The 26,975-nt window shown below is 49.4% G+C and overlaps 1 protein-coding gene across 3 annotated transcripts in view; it reads right to left on the bottom strand.

Moving 5' to 3' along the window:
- mgaa (MAX dimerization protein MGA a) overlaps window positions 1–26,975 on the bottom strand; it is a 202,174-nt gene that overhangs the window by 40,810 nt on the left and 134,389 nt on the right. For all 3 annotated transcript variants that reach the window (XM_072486179.1, XM_072486181.1, XM_072486180.1), the window contains 4 exons: window positions 16,826–16,889; window positions 16,336–16,521; window positions 15,232–15,343; window positions 8,527–8,823 (listed from right to left, as the gene is read on the bottom strand). In XM_072486179.1, coding sequence (XP_072342280.1) covers window positions 8,527–8,823; window positions 15,232–15,343; window positions 16,336–16,521; window positions 16,826–16,889 — 659 coding nt within the window. The remainder of the gene's footprint in view (window positions 1–8,526; window positions 8,824–15,231; window positions 15,344–16,335; window positions 16,522–16,825; window positions 16,890–26,975) is intronic.

Here is a 26,975-nt window from a genome sequence, read left to right as displayed (position 1 = left end):
GGTTCCAGGAAGTGGAGGGGAGTACTCAGGAGAGGAGAAGAACACCGGGTATCTCTATGCGGATGATTTGTTATTGTATGTGGCGGACCCGGCGGAGGGGATCCCAGAGATAATGCGGATACTTGGGGAGTTTGGGGATTTTTCAGGGTATAAATTGAACATGGGGAAAAGTGAGTTGTTCGTGGTGCATCCAGGGGAGCAGAGCAGGGAAATAGAGGATTTACCGTTGAGGAAGGTAACAAGGGACTTCCGGTACTTGGGGATCCAGATAGCCAAGAATTGGGGTACATTACACAGGCTTAATTTAACGCGGTTGGTGGAACAGATGGAGGAGGACTTTAAGAGATGGGACATGGTGTCCCTGTCACTGGCAGGTAGGGTGCAGGCGGTTAAAATGGTGGTACTCCCGAGATTCCTTTTTGTGTTTCAGTGCCTCCCGGTGGTGGTCACGAAGGCATTTTTCAAGAGAATCGAGAAGAGTATTATGAGTTGTGTGTGGGCCGGGAAGACCCCGAGAGTGAGGAGGGGATTTTTGCAGCGTAGCAGGGACAGGGGGGGGGGGGTTGGCACTACCGAGCCTAAACAACTATTATTGGGCCGCCAATGTTTCAATGGTGTGTAAGTGGATGGGAGAAGGGGAGGGAGCGGCGAGGAAGAGATTGGAGGGGGCGTCCTGCAGAGGGACTAGCCTACAAGCAATGGTGACGGCACCGTTGCCGTTCTCACCGAAGAAATACACCACAAACCCGGTGGTGGTGGCTACATTGAAAATTTGGGGGCAGTGGAGACGGCATAGGGGAAGGACGGGAGCCTCGGTGCGGTCCCCGATAAGAAATAACCATAGGTTTGTTCCGGGGAGAATGGATGGGGGATTTGGAGCATGGCAAAGAGCTGGGGTAGTATAATTGAGAGATCTTTTTTTTTTTTAATAAATATTTTATTGAAAATTTTTGGTCAACCAACACAGTACATTGTGCATCCTTTACACAACATTATAACAATACAGATAATAATGACCTTTTTTATATAAACAAAAAACTACAAATAAATAAATATTAAATAACAAAAATGAAAACTAGCCCTAATTGGCAACTGCCTTGTCACAGGCTATACCCCCCCCCACCCACCCCCCCCATCCCTCCCCCCCCCACCCCCCAAGTCCTGGGCTGCTGCTGCTGCCTTCTTTTTTCCCCCATCTATCTTTCCGCAAGATATTCGACGAACGGTTGCCACCGCCTGGTGAACCCTTGAGCCGACCCCCTTAGGACGAATTTAATCCGCTCTAGCTTTATGAACCCCGCCATGTCATTTATCCAGGTCTCCACCCCCGGGGGCTTGGCTTCTTTCCACATTAGCAATATCCTGCGCCGGGCTACTAGGGACGCAAAGGCCAAAACATCGGCCTCTCTCGCCTCCTGCACTCCCGGCTCTTGTGCAACCCCAAATATAGCCAACCCCCAGCTTGGTTCGACCCGGACTCCTACTACTTTTGAAAGCGCCTTTGTCACCCCCACCCAAAACCCCTGTAGTGCCGGGCATGACCAAAACATATGGGTATGATTCGCTGGGCTTCTCGAGCACCTCGCACACCTATCCTCCACCCCAAAAAATTTACTGAGCCGTGTTCCAGTCATATGTGCCCTGTGTAATACCTTAAACTGAATCAGGCTTAGCCTGGCGCACGAGGACGACGAGTTTACCCTGTTTAGGGCATCTGCCCACAGCCCCTCCTCGATCTCCTCCCCTAGCTCTTCTTCCCATTTCCCTTTTAGTTCGTCCACCATAGTCTCCCCTTCGTCCCTCATTTCCCTATATATATCCGACACCTTACCGTCCCCCACCCATTTCTTTGAGGTGACTCTGTCCTGCACCTCTTGTGTCGGGAGCTGCGGGAATTCCCTCACCTGTTGCCTCGCAAAAGCCCTCAATTGCATGTACCTGAATGCATTCCCTTGGGGCAACCCATATTTCTCGGTCAGCGCTCCCAGACTTGCGAACTTCCCGTCCACAAATAGATCTTTCAGTTGCGTTATTCCTGCTCTTTGCAACATTCCATATCCCCCATCCATTCCCCCCGGGGCAAACCTATGGTTGTTTCTTATCGGGGACCCCCCCAATGCTCCGGTCTTTCCCCTATGTCGTCTCCACTGTCCCCAAATCTTCAGTGTAGCTACCACCACCGGGCTCGTGGTGTAGTTCCTCGGTGAGAACGGCAATGGGGCTGTCACCATAGCCTGCAGGCTGGTCCCCCTACAGGACGCCCTCTCTAATCTCTTCCACGCCGCTCCCTCCTCCTCTCCCATCCACTTACTCACCATTGAAATATTAGCGGCCCAATAATACTCACTTAGGCTCGGTAATGCCAGCCCCCCCCTATCCCTACTACGCTGTAAGAATCCCTTCCTCACTCTCGGAGTCTTCCCGGCCCAAACAAAACCCATGATGCTCTTTTCTATCCTTTTAAAAAAAGCCTTCGTGATCACCACCGGGAGGCACTGAAACACAAAGAGGAATCTCGGGAGGACCACCATCTTAACCGCCTGCACCCTCCCTGCCATTGACAGTGCTACCATATCCCATCTCTTGAAATCTTCCTCCATCTGTTCCACCAACCGCGTTAAATTTAGCCTGTGCAATGTGCCCCAATTCTTAGCTATCTGGATCCCCAGGTAACGAAAGTCTCTTGTTACCTTCCTCAACGGTAGGTCTTCTATTTCTCTACTCTGCTCCCCTGGATGCACCACAAACAGCTCACTCTTCCCCATGTTCAATTTATACCCTGAAAAATCCCCAAACTCCCCAAGTATCCGCATTATTTCTGGCATCCCCTCCGCCGGATCCGCCACATATAGTAGCAGATCATCCGCATATAAAGATACCCGGTGTTCTTCTCCTCCCCTAAGTATTCCCCTCCATCTCTTGGAACCTCTCAGCGCTATCGCCAGGGGCTCAATCGCCAGTGCAAACAGTAATGGGGACAGAGGACATCCCTGCCTTGTCCCTCTATGGAGCCGAAAATATGCCGATCCCCGTCCATTCGTGACCACACTCGCCACTGGGGCCCTATACAACAGCTGCACCCATCTAACATACCCCTCTCCAAAACCAAATCTCCTCAACACCTCCCACAGATAATCCCATTCCACTCTATCAAATGCTTTCTCGGCATCCATCGCCACTACTATCTCCGTTTCACCCTCTGGTGGGGCCATCATCATTACCCCTAACAGCCTCCGTATATTCGTGTTCAGCTGTCTCCCCTTCACAAACCCAGTTTGGTCCTCGTGAACCACCCCCGGGACACATTCCTCTATTCTCATTGCCATTACCTTGGCCAGGACCTTGGCATCCACATTTAGGAGGGAAATTGGTCTGTAGGACCCGCATTGTAGCGGATCCTTTTCCTTCTTTAAGAGAAGCGATATCGTTGCTTCAGACATAGTCGGGGGCAGTTGTCCCCGTTCCTTTGCCTCGTTAAAGGTCCTCGTCAGTACCGGGGCGAGCAAGTCCAAATACTTTCTGTAAAATTCAACTGGGAATCCGTCCGGTCCCGGGGCCTTTCCCGTCTGCATGTTCCTAATTCCTTTCACCACTTCTTCTACCGTGATCTGTGCTCCCAGTCCCACCCTTTCCTGCTCTTCCACCGTGGGAATTTCCAGCCGATCCAAAAAATCCATCATTCTCTCCCTCCCATCCGGGGGTTGAGCTTCATACAATTTTTTATAAAATGTCTTGAACACTTCATTCACTCTCTCCGCCCCCCGCTCCTTCTCTCCTTCCTCATCCCTCACTCCCCCTATTTCCCTCGCTGCTCCCCTTTTCCTCAATTGGTGTGCCAGCAATCTGCTCGCCTTCTCCCCATATTCATACTGTACACCCTGCGCCTTCCTCCATTGTGCCTCTGCAGTGCCTGTAGTCAGCAAATCAAATTCCACATGCAGCCTTTGCCTTTCCCTGTACAGTCCCTCCTCCGGTGCTTCCGCATATTGTCTGTCCACCCTCAAAAGTTCTTGCAGCAACCGCTCCCGTTCCTTACTCTCCTGCTTCCCTTTATGTGCCCTTATTGATATCAGCTCCCCCCTAACCACCGCCTTCAACGCCTCCCAGACCACTCCCACCTGAACCTCCCCATTGTCATTGAGTTCCAAGTACTTTTCAATACATCCCCTCACCCTTAGGCACACCCCCTCATCCGCCATTAGTCCCATGTCCATTCTCCAGGGTGGGCGCCCTCCTGTTTCCTCCCCTATCTCCAAGTCTACCCAGTGTGGGGCATGATCCGAAATGGCTATAGCCGTATATTCCGTTCCCCTCACCTTCGGGATCAATGCCCTACCCAACACAAAAAAGTCTATGCGCGAATAGACTTTATGGACATAGGAGAAAAACGAGAACTCCTTACTCCTAGGTCTACTGAATCTCCACGGGTCCACACCTCCCATCTGCTCCATAAAATCCTTAAGCACCTTGGCTGCTGCCGGCCTCCTACCAGTCCTGGTCTTCGACCTATCCAGCCTTGGTTCCAACACCGTGTTAAAGTCTCCCCCCATTATCAGCTTTCCCGTCTCTAGGTCCGGGATGCGTCCTAGCATTCGCCTCATAAAGTTGGCATCATCCCAGTTCAGGGCATACACGTTCACTAAGACCACCGCCTCCCCCTGTAATTTGCCACTCACCATCACGTATCTGCCCCCGTTATCCACCACTATAGTCTTTGCCTCGAACATTACCCGCTTCCCCACTAATATAGCCACCCCCCTGTTTTTCGCATCCAGCCCCGAATGGAACACCTGCCCCACCCATCCTTTACGCAGCCTAACCTGGTCTATCAGTTTCAGGTGCGTTTCCTGTAACATAACCACATCTGCTTTAAGTTTCTTAAGGTGTGCGAGTACTCGTGCCCTCTTTATCGGCCCGTTGAGCCCTCTCACGTTCCACGTGATCAGCCGAGTTGGGGGGCTTCCCACCCCCCCCCCTTGCCGGTTAGCCATCATCTTTTTCCAGCTTCTCACCCAGTTCCCACGCAGCTGTATCTCCCCCAGGCGGTGCCCCCCCGCCCATCCTCTCCCGTACCCACTCCCCCCTTTCCCCAGCAGCAGCAACCCAGTAATTCCCCCCTCCCACCCCCCCCGCTAGGCCCCCCGCTAGCGTAATTACTCTCCCCATGTTGCTCCCAGAAGTCAGCAAACTCTGGCTGACCTCGGCTTCCCCCCGTGACCACGGCTCGCACCGTGCGACGCCCCCTCCTTCCTGCTTCTCTATTCCCGCCATAATTATCATAGCGCGGGAGCCGAGCCCGCGCCTCTCCCTCGGCCCCGCCTCCCATGGCCAACGCCCCATCTCCTCTCCCTCCCCACCTCCCCCCATCACCACCTGTGGGAGAAATAAAAGTTACCATACCGCAGGATTAGAACATAAAACCCCTCTTCGCCCCCCCCATTCGCCCCACCACTTTGTCCAAACGTTCTTTTTCATAATCCACTCATTCCAGTTTTTCTTCTACAATAAAAGTCCACGCTTCATCCGCCGTCTCAAAGTAGTGGTGCCTCCCTTGATATGTGACCCACAGTCTTGCCGGTTGCAGCATTCCCAATTTTATCTTCCTTTTGTGAAGTACCCGCCTTGGCCCGATTAAAGCTCGCCCTCCTTCTCGCCACCTCCGCACTCCAGTCTTGATAAACGCGGATCACCGCGTTCTCCCATTTACTGCACCGAGTTTTCTTCGCCCATCTAAGGACCATTTCTCTATCCTTAAAACGGAGGAATCTCACCACTATGGCTCTGGGAGTTTCTCCTGCTCTCGGTCCTCACGCCATCACTCGGTATGCTCCCTCCACCTCCAACGGACCCGTCGGGGCCTCCGCTCCCATTAACGAATGCAGCATCGTGCTCACATATGCCCCGACGTCCGCCCCCTCCACACCTTCAGGAAGGCCAAGAATCCTCAGGTTGTTCCTCCTTGCGTTGTTTTCCAGTGCCTCCAACCTCTCCACACATCGTTTCTGGTGTGCCTCCTGTATCTCCGACTTCACCACCAGGCCCTGTATATCGTTCTCATTCTCGGCTGCTTTCGCCTTCACGACCCGAAGCTCCTGCTCCTGGGTCTTTTGTTCCTCCTTTAGCCCTTCGATCGCCTGGAGTATCGGGGCCAACAACTCTTTCTTCATTTCCTTTTTTATCTCCTCCACGCAGCATTTCAAGAACTCTTGTTGTTCAGGGCCCCATATGAAACTGCCACCTTCCGACGCCATCTTGGTTTTTGCTTGCCTTCCTTGCCGTTGTTCCAAAGGATCCGCTGCAATCCGGCCACTTTCCTCTCCTTTTTCCATCCGTGTCCAGGGGGAACACCCTCCTGGTTTACCGCACGGTGTTTTTAGCCGTTAAAATTGCCGTTGGGGCTCCTATCAAGAGCCCAAAAGTCCGTTTCACAGGGAGCTGCCGAAACGTGCGACTCAGCTGGTCATCGCCGCACCCGGAAGTCACAATTGAGAGATCTGTTTGTAGATGGGACGTTTGCGAGTCTGGGGGCGCTGACGGAAAAACATGGGTTGCCCCAAGGGAATGCATTTCGGTATATGCAACTGAGGGCTTTCACGAGGCAACAGGTGAGGGAATTTCCGCAGCTCCCGACGCAGGAGGTGCAGGATAGAGTGATCTCAGAGACATGGGTGGGGGATGGTAAGGTGTCGGACATATATAGGGAAATGAGGGACGAGGGGGAGATCATGGTAGATGAGCTGAAAGGGAAATGGGAAGAAGAGCTGGGGGAGGAGATTGAGGAGGTGCTGTGGGCTGACGCCCTACGTAGGGTAAACTCATCGTCCTCGTGTGCCAGGCTAAGCCTGATACAATTCAAGGTTCTACACAGGGCGCATTTGACTGGAGCACGGCTCAGTAGATTTTTTGGGGTAGAGGATAGGTGTGGGAGATGCTCGAGAAGCCCAGCGAATCACACCCACATGTTCTGGTCATGCCCGGCACTACAGGGGTTCTGGGTGGGGGTGGCAAAGGTGCTTTCGAAGGTGGTGGGGGTCCGGGTCGAACCAAGCTGGGGGTTGGCTATATTCGGGGTTGCAGAAGAGCCGGGAGTGTAGGAGGCGAGAGAGGCTGATGTTTTGGCCTTTGTGTCCCTAGTAGCCCGGCGCAGGATATTGTTAATGTGGAAGGAAGCCAAACCCCCGGGTGTGGAGACCTGGATAAACGACATGGCAGGGTTTATAAAGTTAGAACGGATCAAGTTCGTATTAAGAGGTTCGGCTCAAGGGTCCACCAGGCGGTGGCAACCGTTCGTCGACTACCTCACAGAAAGATAGAGGGAATGGAAAAGAAGACGACAACAGCAGCAACCCAGGGGGGAGGAACCGGACGGACTCTCAGGGATGTCATTGTATATGTATAGACACTTGTTATAGGTAATGTATATTGGATTGTTGGATTGTATCTTTGGAGAGTAACTATTTTTGACAAGGCAGTTGCCACTTGGTTTTGTTTTTGTTTATATATTATTTATTTATTTGCTTAAAATTGTCCACGGTTATTTATATTGCTTTGTTGTTGTCCAAAAGAAAAACTATGTACTGTTATGTTTGGCCACAAAATTTTGAATAAAATATATTTTTAAAAAACAAAACAAAAAAAAACAGGTTCTTCAATTGTGAGTTTGTGACCCAGGAATGGTGCATCTCTCTTCAATCAAAAATACTTCTGAATTTACTTGCCATTTTTCTAAGCTGTCAATGTATTGTCTGAAATTGAAGATCACGTTTGTATCCTAGTTTCATTTTTAACCTAACTAACCCTTGTGTCCCGGTCCACGTGTCTGTCCTTTACTTATCTTTCTGAACAACCAAAAAAAACTAAACACAATAATCTTCAAGTAGAAAGTGCCATTCAAGATGAAGCCCCCCAAATATTTCAACACCATTGCCAAAACAATTTCACTGCACAAATGTGAACTAAACATTATCATATTGTGCAGATGAGAAGCCTTTGCAAGTATGGGAGCCAGTGACCCCAGTACAACATCAGGGTTGAAGAAGTCTTCTCCCAATTATATGAAATTTTACATGTTACTCTGTTGCAAAAGACTGCAGATAAAATGCAAAGGGAGCAACAAAGGATTCATTCTACATAGAGAGGGCTGTGAAGAGCCACCCAATGCACTTGCTGCCAAGCCCTTCACCCACCCCTTCCCCATGACTCCCTCTAGCAACGAGCCGAGGGTTGTCATAACGCCAGCAGCCATCGCCTACCCACTGGCGCTACCATTTGATGGAGCTGCTGGCCTCTGATTGGCCAGCATTTCTCAGTGGGGTTTTTGCTTCCAGGGTCCATGATCCCAAGAAGAGCCTTGCTGCTGCCAGTTGAGTGCCTGAGTGGCACATGATGTGGCAAGCCTTTCCTAAAAGAGGCAACACAGGTTCTCTAGCCAACGAACAAGACCCACATCACCTCCATTAGATACTGCCCTCAGTGTCCATTACTACAATATTGAAACACTGTTATGTAGAAGGCAGAGTTACATACGTGAAGCTGGTGATGACCGTTTTCTACTGAGAATAAGAGGTTTGCCGGCCTTGGGTACCAGGTCCTGCCCACTTGTTAGCACAGTGACATTTGGTGGTTTCTGGATCTGCAAACTCATTGCCACCTTCTGGAGAGCATCTATAGTTTCAGATGAATTAGATGCTTTCCTCCAACTGCAGCTGTCCTGCTTTCCTGCACCAGCTTTTGTCTGCACATTGCTTTTCTTCTGAACACCCAATGCTCTCTGTTTGGCACAGATGTACTCCAATTTCTTCAAAATAACCTCCTCAGTCTTCCCTGAAAATAGGGCACATAATTACTAAAATTAATACAGTAAAAGTTAAATCTTATTTGAACTGATATGATTCCTTCCTCAACATCCTGAGTGGTGTTACTCCTTGCCTGTATCTTAGCATTTGAGTTCCATTTTAATTGTAAACATAAATGCTACTAGATCCAAAATGCAAGTGTGTTTTAAGTCTTGTAATCAAATGATATAGCCTTGATGCATGACCAAATACTACTGTAGTGGATGCATCATTACATAGATTAGCCATCATTGATCAAAACACATACAATTCCTTTGCCCACTACTTTGAGGGAGGCATTAATCTGGCTTCATACTGGTGTAATTTGATCTGAATCATCAGGCATATATCATACAACATAAAAGAATAGGAAAGAGCTAAGAGATAATTACTTTAGTATCTATACAAGATTCATCAAACAGATTTTCATGTACTGGGGTAAGGCTAATATACAAAAGCCAAATACCGTGGAGATACTGAAAGTCTGAAATAAAAACAGAAAATGTGGGAAATAACTCAGCTGGAAATAATCTGCAAGGGAACATGACCGAGCTGGCCAAGTCCTAAAGAACAAAGCTGCTAGATAGAGTCTGCTGCAGGTGACGAGGGAACCAACAACGGGGAAGGAACCTATTTAACCTTGTCCTCACCAATCTATCTGTTGAAGATGCATTTGATATGGCAGGAGTGACCAGCCCACAGTTCTTGTGGAGACAATGCCAAATCTTCACATTGAGGCTACCTATCATTCGTCAAGTGGCTCCAGCATGGTGTTAAATGGGAGAGATTTTGAACATATCTAGCAACTCAAAACTGGCATCAATGAGGCGCTGTAGGCAATCTGCAGAAGTAGAATTATATTCAACCACAATCTGTAACTTCATGCATATCCCCCACTTTATTATTGCCATCAAGCCAAGGGGTCAAGCCTGGTTCAATGAAGAATGCAGAAAAGCATGCCCAAGAGCAGTACCGGGAATGCCAACCCGCCGAAGCTGCAGCACAGGACTCCTTGCATGCAATAACACAGAGCTGGGTAAGGAAACATCTAACTGATCAGATCCAAGCTCAGTAGCCCTGCCACATCCAGTTGTGAATGGTGGTGGACAATTAAACAACTAATTGGAGGAGACAAAGAACAAAGAAATGTACAGCACAGGAACAGGCCCTTCGGCCCTCCAAGCCCGTGCCGACCATGCTGTCCGACTAAACTACAATCTTCTACACTTCCTGGGTCCGTATCCCTCTATTCCCATCCTATTCATGTATTTGTCAAGATGCCCCTTAAATGTCACTATCGTCCCTGCTTCCACCACCTCCTCCGGTAGCGAGTTCCAGGCACCCACTACCCTCTGCGTAAAAAACTTGCCTCGTACATCTATTCTAAACCTTGCCCCTCTCACCTTAAACCTATGCCCCCTAGTAATTGGCCCCTCTACCCCGGGGGAAAAGCCTCTGACTATCCACTCTGTCTATGCCCCTCATAATTTTGTATACCTCTATCAGGTCGCCCCTCAACCTCCTTCGTTCCAGTGAGAACAAACCGAGTTTATTCAATCGCTCCTCATAGCTAATGCCCTCCATACCAGGCAACATTCTGGTAAATCTCTTCTGCACCCTCTCTAAAGCCTCCACATCCTTCTGGTAGTGTGGCGACCAGAATTGAACACTATACTCCAAGTGTGGCCTAACTAAGGTTCTATACAGCTGCAACATGACTTGCCAATTCTTATACTCAATGCCCCGGCCAATGAAGGCAAGCATGCCGTCTGCCTTCTTGACTACCTTCTCCACCTGTGTTGCCCCTTTCAGTGACCTGTGGACCTGTACTCCTAGATCTCTTTGACTTTCAATACTCTTGAGGGTTCTACCATTCACTGTATATTCCCTACCTGCATTAGACCTTCCAAAATGCATTACCTCACATTTGTCCGGATTAAACTCCATCTGCCATCTCTCCGCCCAAGTCTCCAAACAATCTAAATCCTGCTGTATCCTCTGACAGTCCTCATCGCTATCCGCAATTCCACCAACCTTTGTGTCGTCTGCAAACTTACTAATCAGACCAGTTACATTTTCCTCCAAATCATTTATATATACTACAAACAGCAACGGTCCCAGCACTGATCCCTGTGGAACACCACTGGTCACAGCCCTCCAATTAGAAAAGCATCCTTCCATTGCTACTCTCTGCCTTCTATGACCTAGCCAGTTCTGTATCCACCTTGCCAGCTCACCCCTGATCCCGTGTGACTTCACCTTTTGTACTAGTCTACCATGAGGGACCTTGTCAAAGGCCTTACTGAAGTCCACATAGACAACATCCACTGCCCTACCTGCATCAATCATCTTAGTGACCTCCTCGAAAAACTCTATCAAGTTAGTGAGACACGACCTCCCCTTCACAAAACCATGCTGCCTCTCACTAATGCGTCCATTTGCTTCCAAATGGGAGTAGATCCTGTCTCGAACAATTCTCTCCAGTAATTTCCCTACCACTGAAGTAAGGCTCACCGGCCTGTAGTTCCCTGGATTATCCTTGCTACCCTTCTTAAACAGAGGAACAACATTGGCTATTCTCCAGTCCTCCGGGACATCCCCTGAAGACAGTGAGGATCCAAAGATTTCTGTCAAGGCCTCAGCAATTTCCTCTCCAGCCTCCTTAAGTATTCTGGGGTAGATCCCATCAGGCCCTGGGGACTTATCTACCTTAATATTTTTTAAGACACCCAACACCTCGTCTTTTTGGATCACAATGTGACCCAGGCTATCTACACACCCTTCTCCAGACTCGACATCTACCAATTTCTTCTCTTTGGTGAATACTGATGCAAAGTATTCATTTAGTACCTCGCCCATTTCCTCTGGCTCCACACATAAGATTCCCTTGCCTATCCTTCAGTGGGCCAACCCTTTCCCTGGCTACCCTCTTGCTTTTTATGTACGTGTAAAAAGCCTTGGGATTTTCCTTAACCCTGTTTGCCAATGACTTTTCGTGACCCCTTCTAGCCCTCCTGACTCCTTGCTTAAGTTCCTTCCTACTTTCCTTATATTCCACGCAGGCTTCGTCTGTTCCCAGCCTTTTAGCCCTGACAAATGCCTCCTTTTTCTTTTTGACGAGGCCTACAATATCTCTCGTTATCCAAGGTTCCCGAAAATTGCCGTAATTATCCTTCTTCCTCACAGGAACATGCCGGTCCTTAATTCCTTTCAACTGACACTTGAAAGCCTCCCACATGTCAGATGTTGATTTGCCCTCAAACATCCGCCCCCAATCTATGTTCTTCAGTTCCCGCCTAATATTGTTATAATTAGCCTTCCCCCAATTTAGCACATTCATCCTCGGACCACTCTTATCCTTGTCCACCAGTACTTTAAAACTTACTGAATTATGGTCACTGTTACCGAAATGCTCCCCTACTGAAACATCTGCAACCTGGCCGGGCTCATTCCCCAATACCAGGTCCAGTACCGCCCCTTCCCTAGTTGGACTGTCTACATATTGTTTTAAGAAGCCCTCCTGGATGCTCCTTACAAACTCCGCCCCGTCTAAGCCCCTGGCACTTAGTGAGTCCCAGTCAATATTGGGGAAGTTGAAGTCTCCCATCACCACAAACCTGTTGTTTTTACTCTTTTCCAAAATCTGTCTACCTATCTGCTCCTCTATCTCCCGCTGGCTGTTGGGAGGCCTGTAGTAAACCCCCAACATTGTGACTGCACCCTTCTTATTCCTGATCTCTACCCATATAGCCTCACTGCCCTCTGCGGTGTCCTCCCGCAGTACAGCTGTGATATTCTCCCGAACCAGTAGCGCAACTCCGCCTCCCCTTTTACATTCCCCCTCTATCCCGCCTGAAACATCTAAATCCTGGAACGTTTAGCTGCCAATCCTGCCCTTCCCTCAACCAGGTTTCTGTAATGGCAACAACATCATAGTTCCAAGTACTAATCCAAGCTCTAAGTTCATCTGCCTTACCCGTAATACTTCTTGCATTAAAACATATGCACTTCAGGCCACCAGACCCGCTGTGTTCAGCAACTTCTCCCTGTCTGCTCTGCCTCAGAGCCCCACTGTCCCTATTCCCTAGTTCTCCCTCAATGCTCTCACCTTCTGACCTATTGCTCCCGTGCCCACCCCCCTGCCATACTAGTGTAAACCCTCCCGTGTGACACTAGCAAACCTCGCGGCCAGGATATTTATGCCTCTCCGGTTTAGATGCAACCCGTCCTTCATATATAGGTCACACCTGCCCCGGAAGAGCTCCCAGTGGTCCAGATAACGGAAACCCTCCCTCCTACACCAGCTGTTTAGCCACGTGTTTAGCTGCTCTATCTTCCTATTTCTAGCCTCACTGGCACGTGGCACAGGGAGTAATCCCGAGATTACAACCCTAGTGGTCCTGTCTTTTAACTTTCTGCCTAGCTCCCTGAACTCCTGCTGCAGGACCTCATGCCTCTTGCTGCCTATATCGTTAGTACCAATATGTACAACGACCTCTGCCTGTTTGCCCTCCCCCTTCAGGATGCCCTCTACCCGTTCGGAGACATCCTGGACCCTGGTACCAGGGAGGCAACATACCATCCTGGAGTCTCTTTCACGTCCACAGAAGCGCCTATCTGTGCCCCTGACTATAGAGTCCCCTATTACTATTGCTCTTCTGCGCTTTGACCCTCCCTTCTGAACATCAGAGCCAGCCGTGGTGCCACTGCTCTGGCTGCTGCTGTTTTCCCCTGATACGCTATCCCCCCCGACAGTATCCAAAGGGGTATACCTGTTTGAGTGGGGGACAACCACAGGGGATTACTGCACTGACTGCCTGCCCTTTCTGGTGGTCACCCATTTCTCTGCCTGCACCTTGGGTGTGACCACATTTATATAACTGCGATCTATGACGCTTTCCGCCACCTACATGCTCCTAAGTGCATCCAATTGCTGCTCCAACCGAACCATGCGGTCTGTGAGGAGCTCCAGTTGGGTGCACTTTCTGCAGATGAAGCCATCCGGGACGCTGGAAGCATCCCGGACCGGCCACATCTCAAAGTCAGAGCACTGCACCCCTCGAACTGACATTGCGTCAATTAATTAAAATTAAAAGTTTAAAAAAAATTTTTTTTTTATATTTTAAATTTTTTTTCAAAGTTACTGTTAACTATCTGTTTCCTAGCACTAGATTTCTAATATAAATGCGAAAGCTAAATATAGTACTCTCCGATCTCTGGCTTAGATACCCCTCTAAATTATAATTAAGTAATTATGTTTAATTAGTTACCAATGCTTAATTTTTTTAATTTAGTGTAGATTCCCAACCAGCCACTCAGGTCACAGCTTTTCTGTGATGTCACTTCAGTTTCCCCCCGACACACACAATTTGAAAAAGGTATAAAAGTAAAAATGAGTAAAAATCACTTACTTACCTTCTGAGTGTCTTAGATGTTCTCAGGTTCTCTCCCTGACAGAGACTGCTCCTCCTCCTCTGAACGGCTCCCGAAACTAGGCCGCGATCTTTTAAAATCTCCGCTCTGACTCGCAGCTCCTGCGCTTCTTAAATCTCCCGCGCTGTTTTCAATGTCCCGGCTCACTCACCTCTCGCGCTGTTTTCAATGTCCCGGCTCACTCAGCTCCCGCGCTGTTTTCAATTTCCCGGCTCACTCTCCTCTCGCGCTGTTTTCAATGTCCTGGCTCTCTCTCATCCCGCGCGGTTTTCACTGTCCCGGGTCACTCAGCTCTCGCGCTGTTTTCAATGTCCCGGCTCACTCACCTCCCGCGCTGTTTTCACTGTCCCGGCTCACTCAGCTCCCGCGCTGTTTTCAATTTCCCGGCTCACTCAGCTCCCGCACTGTTTTCCATGTCCTGGCTCACTCTCCTCCCGCGCTGTTTTCACTGTCCAGGCTCACTCACCTCCCGCACTGTTTTCACTGTCCCGGCTCACTCACCTCCCGCACTGTTTTCAATGTCCCGGCTCACTCACCTCTCGCGCTGTTTTCAATGTCCCGTCTCACTCACCTCTCGCGCTGTTTTCAATGTCCCGGCTCACTCACCTCTCGCGCTGTTTTCACTGAGGTGGTAATATGGAAAATTTCCCAGCTATGTCCTACCACCCATTCAACCCCGTCATTTTTAAACTGGCCAGCAGCTTGCAAGGTCAAGCCTACGGGACTGCAGAAGTGTACCCCAGTGTCGTACTGCTCAAGAATGACAGGTGATTTTTATCTCATAATTTACTGCAAGTACAAGCAAGAGGCTTTCTGTCCAAACTCCTGGAACATCTTTTGACACAAATTGCTCAAATGTCCTCACACCATGTGTGTCAGGCATTTTCTACCCAGAGTAGATGCAAGATAAATTGTTTCCAACTGCGTTTTTCTGCCATTACTGAGAGTTGCAACTAGCTTTTACCTGTCAAGAGGGAGACTTTTCGAATGAGCAAATCCCTTTTACGCGCCTGGATGCTTCTCTCAGCAGTTAGACGATCAGAGTGATCCTGCAGATTCTGGATTTCGGAAAATGCCTAAAACACAGAAATTATCATAAAATATCCCATCTATTGTAATAAGTCACTACACAGCTGATTTGGCACGTCAGGTAAAATTACGTAATTCCTGACCTCTCTTGTTTCAAAACCATTGATGTGGAGATGCCGGCGATGGGCTGGGGTGAGCACAGTACGAAGTCTTACAACACCAGGTTAAAGTCCAACAGGTTTGTTCCAATGTCACTAGCTTTCGGAGCGCTGCCCCTTCACCTGAGGAAGGGGCAGCGCTCCGAAAGCTAGTGACATCGAAACAAACCTGTTGGACCGTGTTTCAAAACGTTAGCTCCCTTTTCTCTCCACAAATGCTATCAGACCTGCTGGGATTGACCACAGAAGTATTTTATTCCCATGTGCATTGCACAGAATGGACAAAAGTAACTAAACTTTAACAAACCCTCACCAGAAGAGCGAAGGCTTGGGGGTGTTAAAATACTGTGATCCAGCAACGAGAACTACCTTCTCAGCCATTCAAATTTCAACAAACAGGAATCGGTCTATTGATCAGCCTCTTGCAAAAGGCAGGTTGAGATCTAACTAATATTCCATGGTCGCAGTCTATATAATCATAAATCGTTATGATTAGGAGAGATTCGATATCCCAGGCCTTGCTGGGATTTCCCCATGCTAACCCACACCTTCACTGCTATTGGCAGAACTAAAGGCTCATGACTCCTTCAGTCTGAAGCAAAGTAAAGAGAGTAATAATTAATGCAGCCAGGTCAATCAATAACTTTGTTGAAATGTTCGAAGAGGAAATTTTTACAAGTGTGTTAAGTTCTCGAATGATAAGACCCAGAAGTAAACACTACCATTAAAATGCCTCCCTAGGTCATTGGATAGACATATGGACGATAAGAGAATAGTGTAGATGGGCTTTAGAGTGGTTTCACAGGTCGGCGCAACATCGAGGGCCGAAGGGCCTGTACTGCGCTGTAATGTTTTATGTTCTAATATCAAATTTTACAAACCTGGTTGAGAATGTAATGCTTTGAGGCTCTCTGTTCCCTCCGGAGCCCCAGAGTTCTCTTCAGTTTTTCAAAGAGGTCTCGCATCTCAGAGCGCCTCCGCCTCTCATTTACCGTATGCGTGGTCCGATATACCACCAGGGCATCCAGCTGAGTTTTTACTTTCTTGCTAGGATAAAGGCTAGGTTTCTAAAGCAGAAAAAAAATGTGGTAAGGAGAATTTCCAATAAGCACCGTTCTAATGTCACTTGATATTCAACAAGAACAAAACCAATGAAACCCTCTGCAGATTAACCTATTTCAGCTGAGGACTTCCCAATTAATATTTCCAGCAATTCAATGTAAACCCACCTTACCAGAAAAAGCGCCAATTGCTATTCCACTGATGCCACCAATGGTTTCCACGTACAGTCACTCTCTCCCTCCAAGTGCAATAATTCTCTTGGGGGTCTGAGACTTCCCCCACACTAATTCTCCCCACAATATTGCTTACCTCCTTGGGTTGGAGTTCTTCCTCTGGAGCTTTTTTAATAAGGTACGGATTATGGAAGTGGCATCTGAAAACAAAAGAAAATGTATTATTACACACCACTCAGGACGAGATAGAAAAATAAATCCTGTTGTTTTCTCCTGTTAGACCTCGGAGATTTCTCGTTAACACATTTTTTTGATGACAAGACGGATTGATCCATTTCAAAATAAAAGAGACAAGCCTAAATATGTAGCAACCTTCCCTCTAAAGTTTATTTTAATGAATCGCACAAGCTGCGTCCAACCTTTCTAATTTTGCAGAGCATGTAACCTGGTGTACATATGTTTAACTTTATATATGTGGGAGCCCTGAAGGGATCTGTGCTGGGTCCTCAACGTTTTTGCATTTTACATCGTTATGGGCCAGGGTTTAGAGAACCCCAAAGTGTATCATGGAGTTCACCTGACCCACAACTTTTAATAGATTGTGGTATGGGGAGCACACGGCCCACTCTACAGGTGCGGTACAGCAGAAATGGAAAAGTATTTTTCAAAACAAAACAATGTTTATTCTATGAACAAAAGTTAACCTTTTTAAAACATACAGCGAACATCTTAGCAACCATTAATTCAAATACAACCCCCAAAGAATACAACACTAAGTAAACCTTTAAGCTTTCCTTTTTAACATCCATAAGATTTTTAAAAAAAAACTTTAAACAGAAGCACATCAGGTTAAAGTCACTACTGAGAGCAGTTATTAGTTTTAAATCATCAAAAGATCGATTTACATTCTTTAGATTATAGAGAGAGTCACTGTCCTTCTGGCAGTGACTGCAGCTATCCAGCTCTGAAAACGAAACTAAAACACACCCTGCAGCAAACAGCCTAAAACGAAAGTAAAAAGCTGATAGACAGCCCAGCTCCACCCACACTCTGACATCATTAATAAACACCCATTTCTTAAAGGTACTCTCACATGACACCTCCCCCCAAGAAAAACAAACAAACCCATCAACTTCAAGATGGTTTCATTTTTTAACTTTTCACTATCCTTTAAGAAATGCACACAGTAAATAGACTTTTATGTTTCAAAAAAACAAAACACGCAAACAGGTATAATAATATAGTTCTTTTTTTTTGTTCTTCCTCCAACTGAAACTCCTTCTCGATTGACAGTCTCTTTGAACAAGGTCTCTGCACGATCCATCCATTTCTCTACGCCTCGGCATGTCTCTTTAAAGTCAAATACTTTAGAACATAGAACGATACAGCGCAGTACAGGCCCTTCGGCCCACGATGTTGCACCGAAACAAAAGCCATCTAACCTACACTATGCCATTATCATCCATATGTTTATCCAATAAACTTTTAAATGCCCTCAATGTTGGCGAGTTCACTACTGTAGCAGGTAGGGCATTCCACGGCCTACTACTCTTTGCGTAAAGAACCTATCTCTGACCTCTGTCCTATATCTATTACCCCTCAGTTTAAAGCTATGTCCCCTCGTGCCAGCCATTTCCATCCGCGGGAGAAGGCTCTCACTGTCCACCCTATCTAACCCCCTGATCATTTTGTATGCCTCTATTAAGTCTCCTCTTAACCTTCTTCTCTCCAACGAAAACAACCTCAAGTCCATCAGCCTTTCCTCATAAGATTTTCCCTCCATACCAGGCAACATCCTGGTAAATCTCCTCTGCACCCGCTCGAAAGCCTCCACGTCCTTCCTATAATGCGGTGACCAGAACTGTACGCAATACTCCAAATGCGGCCGTACCAGAGTTTTGTACAGCTGCAACATGACCTCCTGACTCCGGAACTCAATCCCTCTACCAATAAAGGCCAACACTCCATAGGCCTTCTTCACAACTCTATCAACCTGGGTGGCAACTTTCAGGGATCTATGTACATGGACACCTAGATCCCTCTGCTCATCCACACTTCCAAGAACTTTACCATTAGCAAAATATTCCGCATTCCTGTTATTCCTTCCAAAGTGAATCACCTCACACTTTTCTACATTAAACTCCATTTGCCACCTCTCAGCCCATCTCTGCAGCTTATCTATATCCCTCTGTAACCTGCTACATCCTTCCACACTAATCGACAACACCACCGACTTTAGTATCGTCTGCAAATTTACTCACCCACCCTTCTGCGCCTTCCTCTAGGTCATTGATAAAAATGACAAACAGCAACAGCCCCAGAACAGATCCTTGTGGCACTCCACTTGTAACTGAACTCCATTCTGAACATTTCCCATCAACCACCACCCTCTGTCTTCTTTCAGCTAGCCAATTTCTGATCCACATCTCTAAATCACCCTCAATCCCCAGCCTCCGTATTTTCTGCAATAGCCTACCGTGGGGAACCTTATCAAACGCTTTGCTGAAATCCATATACACCACATCAACTGCTCTACCCTCGTCTACCTGTTCAGTCACCTTCTCAAGAACTCGATAAGGTTTGTGAGGCATGACCTACCCTTCACAAAGCCATGCTGACTATCCCTGATCATATTATTCCTATCTAGATGATTATAAATCTTGTCTCTTATAATCCCCTCCAAGACTTTACCCACTACAGACGTGAGGCTCACCGGTCTATAGTTGCCGGGGTTGTCTCTGCTCCCCTTTTTGAACAAAGGGACCATATTTGCTATCCTCCAGTCCTCTGGCACTATTCCTGTAGCCAATGATGACATAAAAATCAAAGCCAAAGGTCCAGCAATCTCTTCCCTGGCCTCCCAGAGAATCCTAGGATAAATCCCATCAGGACCCGGGGACTTATCGATTTTCAGCCTGTCCAGAATTGCCAACACCTCTTCCCTACGTACCTCAATGCCATCTATTCTATTAGCCTGGGTCTCAGCATTCTCCTCCACAACATTATCTTTTTCCTGAGTGAATACTGACGAAAAATATTCATTTAGTATCTCGCCTATCTCTTCAGACTCCACACACAACTTCCTATCCCTGTCCTTGACTGGTCCTACTCTTTCCCTAGTCATTCGCTTATTCCTGACATACCTATAGAAAGCTTTTGGGTTTTCCTTGATCCTACCTGCCAAATACTTCTCATGTCCCCTCCTTGCTCGTCTTAGCTCTCTCTTTAGATCCTTCCTCGCTACCTTGTAACTATCCATCGCCCCAACTGAAACTTCACACCTCATCTTCACATAGGCCTCCTTCTTCCTCTTAACAAGAGATTCCACTTCTTTGGTAAACCACGGTTCCCTCGCTCGATGCCTTCCTCCCTGCCTGACCGGTACATACTTATCAAGAACACGCAATAGCTGATCCTTGAACAAGCTCCACTTATCCAGTGTGCCCAACACTTGCAGCCTACTTCTCCACCTTATCCCCCCCAAGTCACGTCTAATGGCATCATAATTGCTCTTCCCCCAGCTATAACTCTTGCCTTGCGGTGTATACTTATCCCTTTCCACCATTAACGTAAACGTCACCGAATTGTGGTCACTGTCCCCAAAGTGCTCTCTTACCTCCAAATCCAACACCTGGCCTGGTTCATTACCCAAAACCAAATCCAACGTGGCCTCGCCTCTTGTTGGCCTGTCAACATATTGTGTCAGGAAACCCTCCTGCACACACTGTACAAAAAAACGACCCATCTAATGTACTCGAACTATATCTTTTCCAGTCAATATTTGGAAAGTTAAAGTCTCCCATAATAACTACCCTGTTACTTTCGCTCTTATCCAGGATCATCCTCGCCATCCTTTCCTCTACATCCCTAGAACTATTTGGAGGCCTATAGAAGACTCCCAACAGGGTGACCTCTCCTTTCATGTTTCTAACCTCAGCCCATACTACCTCGGAAGATGAGTCCCCATCTAGCATCCTCTCCACCACCGTAATACTGCTCTTGACTAGCAGCGCCACACCTCCCCCTCTTTTGCCTCCTTCTCTGAGCTTACTAAAACACCTAAACCCCGGAACCTGCATCATCCATTCCTGTCCCTGCTCTATCCATGTCTCCGAAATGGCCATAACATCGAAGTCCCAGGTACCAACCCATGCTGCCAGTTCCCCTACCTTATTTCGTATACTCCTGGCATTGAAGTAGACACACTTCAAACCACCTACCTGAACACTGGCCCCCTCCTGCGACGTCAAATCTGTGCTCCTGACCTCTATACTCTCATTCTCCCTTACCCTAAAACTACAATCCAGGTTCCCATGCCCCTGCTGCATTAGTTTAAACCCCCCCAAAGAGCACTAACAAATCTCCCCCCCAGGATATTTGTGCCCCTCAGGTTCAGATGTAGACCATCCTGTCTGTAGAGGTCCCACCTTCCCCAGAAAGAGCCCCAGTTATCCAGAAATCTGAATCCCTCCCGCCTGCACCATCCCTGTAGCCACGTGTTTAATTGCTCTCTCTCCCTATTCCTCATCTCACTATCACGTGGCACGGGCAACAACCCAGAGATAACAACTCTGTTTGTTCTAGTTCTGAGCTTCCATCCTAGCTCCCTGAAAGCCTGCCTGACATCCTTGTCCCCTTTCCTACCTATGTCGTTAGTGCCAATGTGGACCACGACTTGGGGCTGCTCCCCCTCCCCCTAAGGACCCGGAAAACACGATCCGAGACATCACGTACCCTTGCACCTGGGAGGCAACATACCAAACGTGAGTCTCTCACACTCCCACAAAATCCCCTATCTGTACCCCTGACTATCGAGTCCCCAATTACTACTGCTCTGCTCCTCTCCCCCCTTCCCTTCTGAGCAACAGGGGCAGACTCCGTGCCAGAGGCCCGTACCCCATGGCTTACCCCTGGTAAGTCCCCCCCCCACAAGTATCCAAAGCGGTATACTTGTTTCTCAGGGGAACGACCGCAGGGGATCCCTGCACTGACTGCTTCTTCCCAGTCCCTCTTACAGTTACCCATCTATCTCCAATCTTTGGTGTAACTAATTCCCTGAAGCTGCTATCTATGACTAGTCTTTAGTTCAATCTGATCACAGAGTTCCTTGTAATTTTCCAAAACAGGAGCATGGGTTATCACAGCTTTCAGGCAGTCAAGGGCCTGTTAAAACTCTGCTGTCCATTGAAATTTTCGACGTTTCTTCTTTTTCAAAAAATATGTTTATTAAGAATTTTTCAACAAAACTTTCAACCATACAAACCCCCCACCCCGTAACAAAAAGGAATGAAAAGTCGCATAGCAAGACATAAACATATCAAATCAACATAATACAGAACTTAGTACATTGGATTCCTCCCACACATATCAACTTTCCTGAACATTTATGTATTTTCTTGCTCAAGTGCCCCCAGGAAAAAAAAACCCTCCCCGTCCACCCTTCTCTCCCCCCCCCCGCCCCGAAAGAGATGTCCCCCCCCTCCCCCCCCCGGGTTGCTGCTGCTGCTGACCGAACTGCATCTTAACGCTCCGCGAGATAGTCTAGGAACGGTTGCCACCGCCTGGAGAACCCCTGCACAAACCCTCTGAAGGCAAACTTTATCCTCTCCAACTTGATAAACCCTGCCATGTCATTTATCCAGGCTTCCACACTGGGGGGCTTCGCATCTTTCCACATTAACAAAATCCTTCGCCCGGCTACCAGGGACGCAAAGGCCAGAATGCCGGCCCTCTTTCGTCTCCTGCACTCCCGGCTCGTCCGCCACTCCAAATAGTGCTAGCTCCCAACTTGGCTTGACCTAGACTTTCACCATCTTAGATATAGTTCTCGCAACACACCTCCAGAACCCCTCCAGTGCCGGGCACGACCAGAACATATGGGCATGGTTCGCCGGGCTTCCTGAGCACCTCCCACATCTGTCCTCCACCCCAAAGAACCTACTCAACCTCGCCCCCATCATATGCGCTCTGTGAATAACCTTAAACTGTATCAGGCTAAGCCTGGCACACGAGGAAGAAGAATTAACCCTACTCAGGGCATCAGCCCACAGACCCTCTTCAATCTCCTCCCCCAGCTCCTCCTCCCATTTACCCTTCAGCTCCTCTACCACAGCCTCCCCCTTTTCTTTCATCTCCTGGTATATCGCCGACACCTTGCCCTCTCCGACCCACACGCCCAAAATCACCCTGTCTTGAATCCCGTGTGCCGGGAGCAGTGGAAATTCCCTCACCTGCCGCCTCACAAATGCCCTCACTTGCATGTACTTGAACACGTTTCCCGGGGGTAGCCCAAACCTCTCCTCCAGTGCCCCTAGGCTCGCAAACGTCCCATCAATGAACAGGTCCCCCATTCTTCTAATCCCTGCCCTATGCCAGCTCTGAAACCCCCCCGTCCATCCTTCCTGGAACAAACCGATGGTTATCTCTGATCGGGGACCACACCGATGCTCCCATCGCACCCCTGTGTCGTCTCCACTGCCCCCAGATCTTTAGCGTTGCCGCCACCACCGGACTCGTGGTGTACCTTGTCGGCGAGAGCGGCAGCGGTGCCGTCACCAGCGCCCCCAGGCTCGTTCCTTTGCAGGACACCATCTCCAACCTCTTCCATGCCGCCCCCTCTCCCTCCATCACCCACTTACGGATCATCGCCACGTTGGCTGCCCAGTAGTAGCCACCCAGATTCGGCAACGCCAGCCCTCCTCTATCTCTACTACGCTCCAGGAACCCCCTCCTTACCCTCGGGGTCTTGCTTGCCCACACGAAACCCATAATGCTCCTGCCTACCCTCTTAAAAAAGGCTTTGGTGATCACAATTGGAAGGCACTGGAATACAAAAAGAAACCTCGGGAAGACCACCATTTTAATCGACTGTACTCTGCCCGCTAGCGAGAGTGGCAACATGTCCCATCGCTTGAAGTCCTCCTCCATCTGCTCCACCAGCCGCGTCAAATTAAGTTTGTGCAGGGCCCCCCAGCTCCTAGCTACCTGGATCCCCAAGTATCGAAAGCTCCTTTCCGCCCTCCTCAACGGTAGGTCGTCTCTCCCTCTTCCCTGGTCCCCTGGATGCACCACGAAGAGCTCACTTTTCCCTACATTAAGCTTATAGCCCGAAAAGTCCCCAAACTCCCTTAGATTCTGCATGACCTCCGCCATCTCCTCCACTGGATCCGCCACATACAGCACCAGGTCTCTGCGTATAGCGACACCCCCATCGGACCACCCCCCTCCATTTCCTGGACTCCCTTAATGCCATGGCCAAAGGTTCAATTGCTAATGCAAACAACAGGGGGCACCCCTGCCTCGTCCCTCGATACAGCCGACAGTACTCCGACCTCCGCCGATTCGTAACCACACTCGCCACCGGGGCTCTATATAGGAGCTTAACCCAGCGAAGAAAAACCCTCCCCCGAACCCAAACCTCCGCAACACTTCCCAGAGATACTCCCACTCGACTCGGTCAAAGGCCTTCTCCGCGTACATAGCTGCCACTATCTCCGCCTCTCCCTCCACCGATGGCATCATTATCACATTTAGGAGCCTCCGCACATTGGTGTTTAGCTGCCTGCCCTTTACAAATCCCACCTGGTCCTCGTGAATCACCCCGGGACACAGTCCTCGATCCTCGTAGCCAGCACTTTTGCCAGCAACTTAGCATCTACGTTGAGGAGCGAGATCGGCCTGTACGACCCACATTGCAGTGGGTCTTTATCCTGCTTCAGGATCAAAGAGATCGTCACCTCAGACATTGTCGGGGGCAGGGTCCCTCCCTCCCTTGCCTCATTGAAAGTCCTCACCAGCAACGGGGCTAACAGGTCTACATACTTCCTATAGAACTCCACCGGGAACCCATCCGGTCCCGGGGTCTTGCCTGCCTGCATGCTCCCCAGTCCACTAATCAGCTCCTCCAACCCAATTGGCGCCCCCAAGCCAGCCACCTCCTGCTCCTCCACCCTCAGGAACCTCAGTTGGTCCAAGAATCGTCGCATCCCCTCTTTTCCCACTGGGGGCTGGGATCTGTAGAGTTCCTCATAGAAGGCCTTGAATGTCCCATTGACTTTCACCGCACTCTGCACCGTAGTTCCCCTTCCATCCTTGACTCCACCTATCTCCCTCGCTGCCATCCTCTTACGGAGCTGATGTGCCAACATCTGGCTCGCCTTCTCCCCATACTCATACGTCGCCCCTGTGCCTTCCTCCACTGTGCCTCTGCCTTCCCTGTGGTCAACAGGTCAAACTCCGTCTGGAGACTTCGCCTCTCCCGGAGTAGTCCCTCATCAGGGGCCTCTGCATATCTCCTGTCCACTCTTAAAATCTCCCCCCTAACCTCTACCTTTCCCTGCCCTCTCTCTTCTCCCTATGAGCCCTGATGGAGATTAACTCTCACCTGACCACTGCCTTCAGCGCCTCCCATACTACTCCCACCTGCACCTCCCCGTTGTCGTTGGCCTCCAAATACCTTTCAATACACCCCCGCACCCTTCCTCGTCTGCCAGCAGTCCCACATCCAAACGCCACAGCGGGCGTTGGTCCCTCTCCTCTCCCAGGTCCAGTTCCACCCAATGCGGGGCGTGTTCTGAAATGGCTATGGCCGAATACTCCGTTCCCTCCACTTTCGGGATCAATGCCCTGCCCAGAACAAAAAAAATCTATCAAGGAGTAGGCCTTGTGTACATGGGAGAAAAACGAAAATTATCTGGCCAAAGGCCTGGCAAATCTCCACGGATCTACTCCCCCCCCAGCTGGTCCATAAACCCCCTCAGCACCTTGGCCGCAGTCGGCCTCTTTCCGGTCCTGGATCTGGAGTGATCCAGTGCTGGGTCCAACACGGTGTTGAAATCCCCACCCATTATCAAGCTTCCTACCTCCAGGTCCGGAATACGCCCCAACATACGCTTCATGAATCCAGCATCGTCCCAGTTTGGGGCGTATACATTTACCAATACCACCCACGTCCCCTGCAACCTACCGCTCACCATCACGTATCGACCTCCATTGTCCGCTACTATGTTCTTGGCCTCAAACGACACCCGCTTGCTCACCAGTATTGCCACCCCTCTATTCTTTGCATCCAGCCCCAAATGGAATACCTGCCTTACCCCTCCCTTTCTTAACCTGACCTGATCTGCCACCTTCATATGTGTCTCCTGAAGCATGACCACGTCTGCCTTCAGTCCCATTAAGTGCGCGAACACTCGGGCCCTCTTAACCGGCCCATTTAGGCCCCTCACATTCCACGTGATCAGCCGGATTGGGGGGCTACCTACCCCCCGACTAGCCATCTCCTACTTTAGGCCAGTCCCGTGCCCGCGCCTCCCGCACCCTCCAGTCCCCTAGATGGGGAACCACGGCCCCGACCACCTCTTCCATTTTCAGTTCCCCCTCGGCCAATGCAGCAGCAACCTTATTGTCCCCCCCTCCCCTCCCCGCTAGATCCAAATCTAGCTCTTTTACTCCCCCCATCATACTTCCGTAAGTCAGCTGACTCCTGCTGACCCCGGCTTCCCCCGCCTTCCCGTTGGCCCTCCCCCGTGTGTAAATCCCCCCCCGTCCCGCCCCTCCCTAACGCGGGAAAAAGCCCGCGCTTTCCTGAACCAGCCCCGCCCCCTATGGCGCAGCTCCTGTTGCGGCCTTATCCCAATTCCCCCATCCCCGGGTCTCACCTCCCTCCAGCACCGGCGCCCACATTCCTCACAGTCTCCCCATCAAAACTCTTCCCCCATCCCCATCCATCGTCCCTCCCGTGAAACATTCTCTACCCATATTTACAACCCTGTATACAGTCAACATCTCCCCCACAACCACAGACCCTCAGTTCGAGTCCAATTTTTTCGTTTGGATAAAGGTCCAAGCCTCTTCTGGCGTTTAAAAATAATGGTGTTGATCCTGATACGTGACCCACAGTCGCGCTGGCTGCAGCATTCCGAATCTCACCCTCTTTTTCTGCAGCACCGCCTTGGCCCGGTTGAAGCCAGCTCTCTTTTTTGCACCTCCGCGCTCCACTCGGTAGACTCGGATCACCGCATTCTCCCATCTACTGCTCCGCTCTTTCTTGGCCCATCTCAGGACACTCTCTCTGTCCGTGAAACGATGGAACCTCGGCACTATCGCCCTTGGCGGCTCGCCGGCCTTGGGTCTCCTCGCCAGGACCCGGTGAGCCCCATCTAGCTCCAGGGGGCTCGGAGAGGCCTCCGCACCCATCAGCGAATGGAACATCGTGCTCACATACGCCCCGGCATCGGCCCCCTCCACCCCTTCAGGGAGACCCAGAATCCGGAGATTCTTCATCC

Source organism: Scyliorhinus torazame, chromosome 2 (genome assembly GCF_047496885.1).
Source record: "Scyliorhinus torazame isolate Kashiwa2021f chromosome 2, sScyTor2.1, whole genome shotgun sequence".
In the NCBI taxonomy this organism is placed as follows: Eukaryota; Metazoa; Chordata; class Chondrichthyes; order Carcharhiniformes; family Scyliorhinidae; genus Scyliorhinus; species Scyliorhinus torazame.
This window is presented reverse-complemented; position numbering and strand designations above follow the sequence as displayed.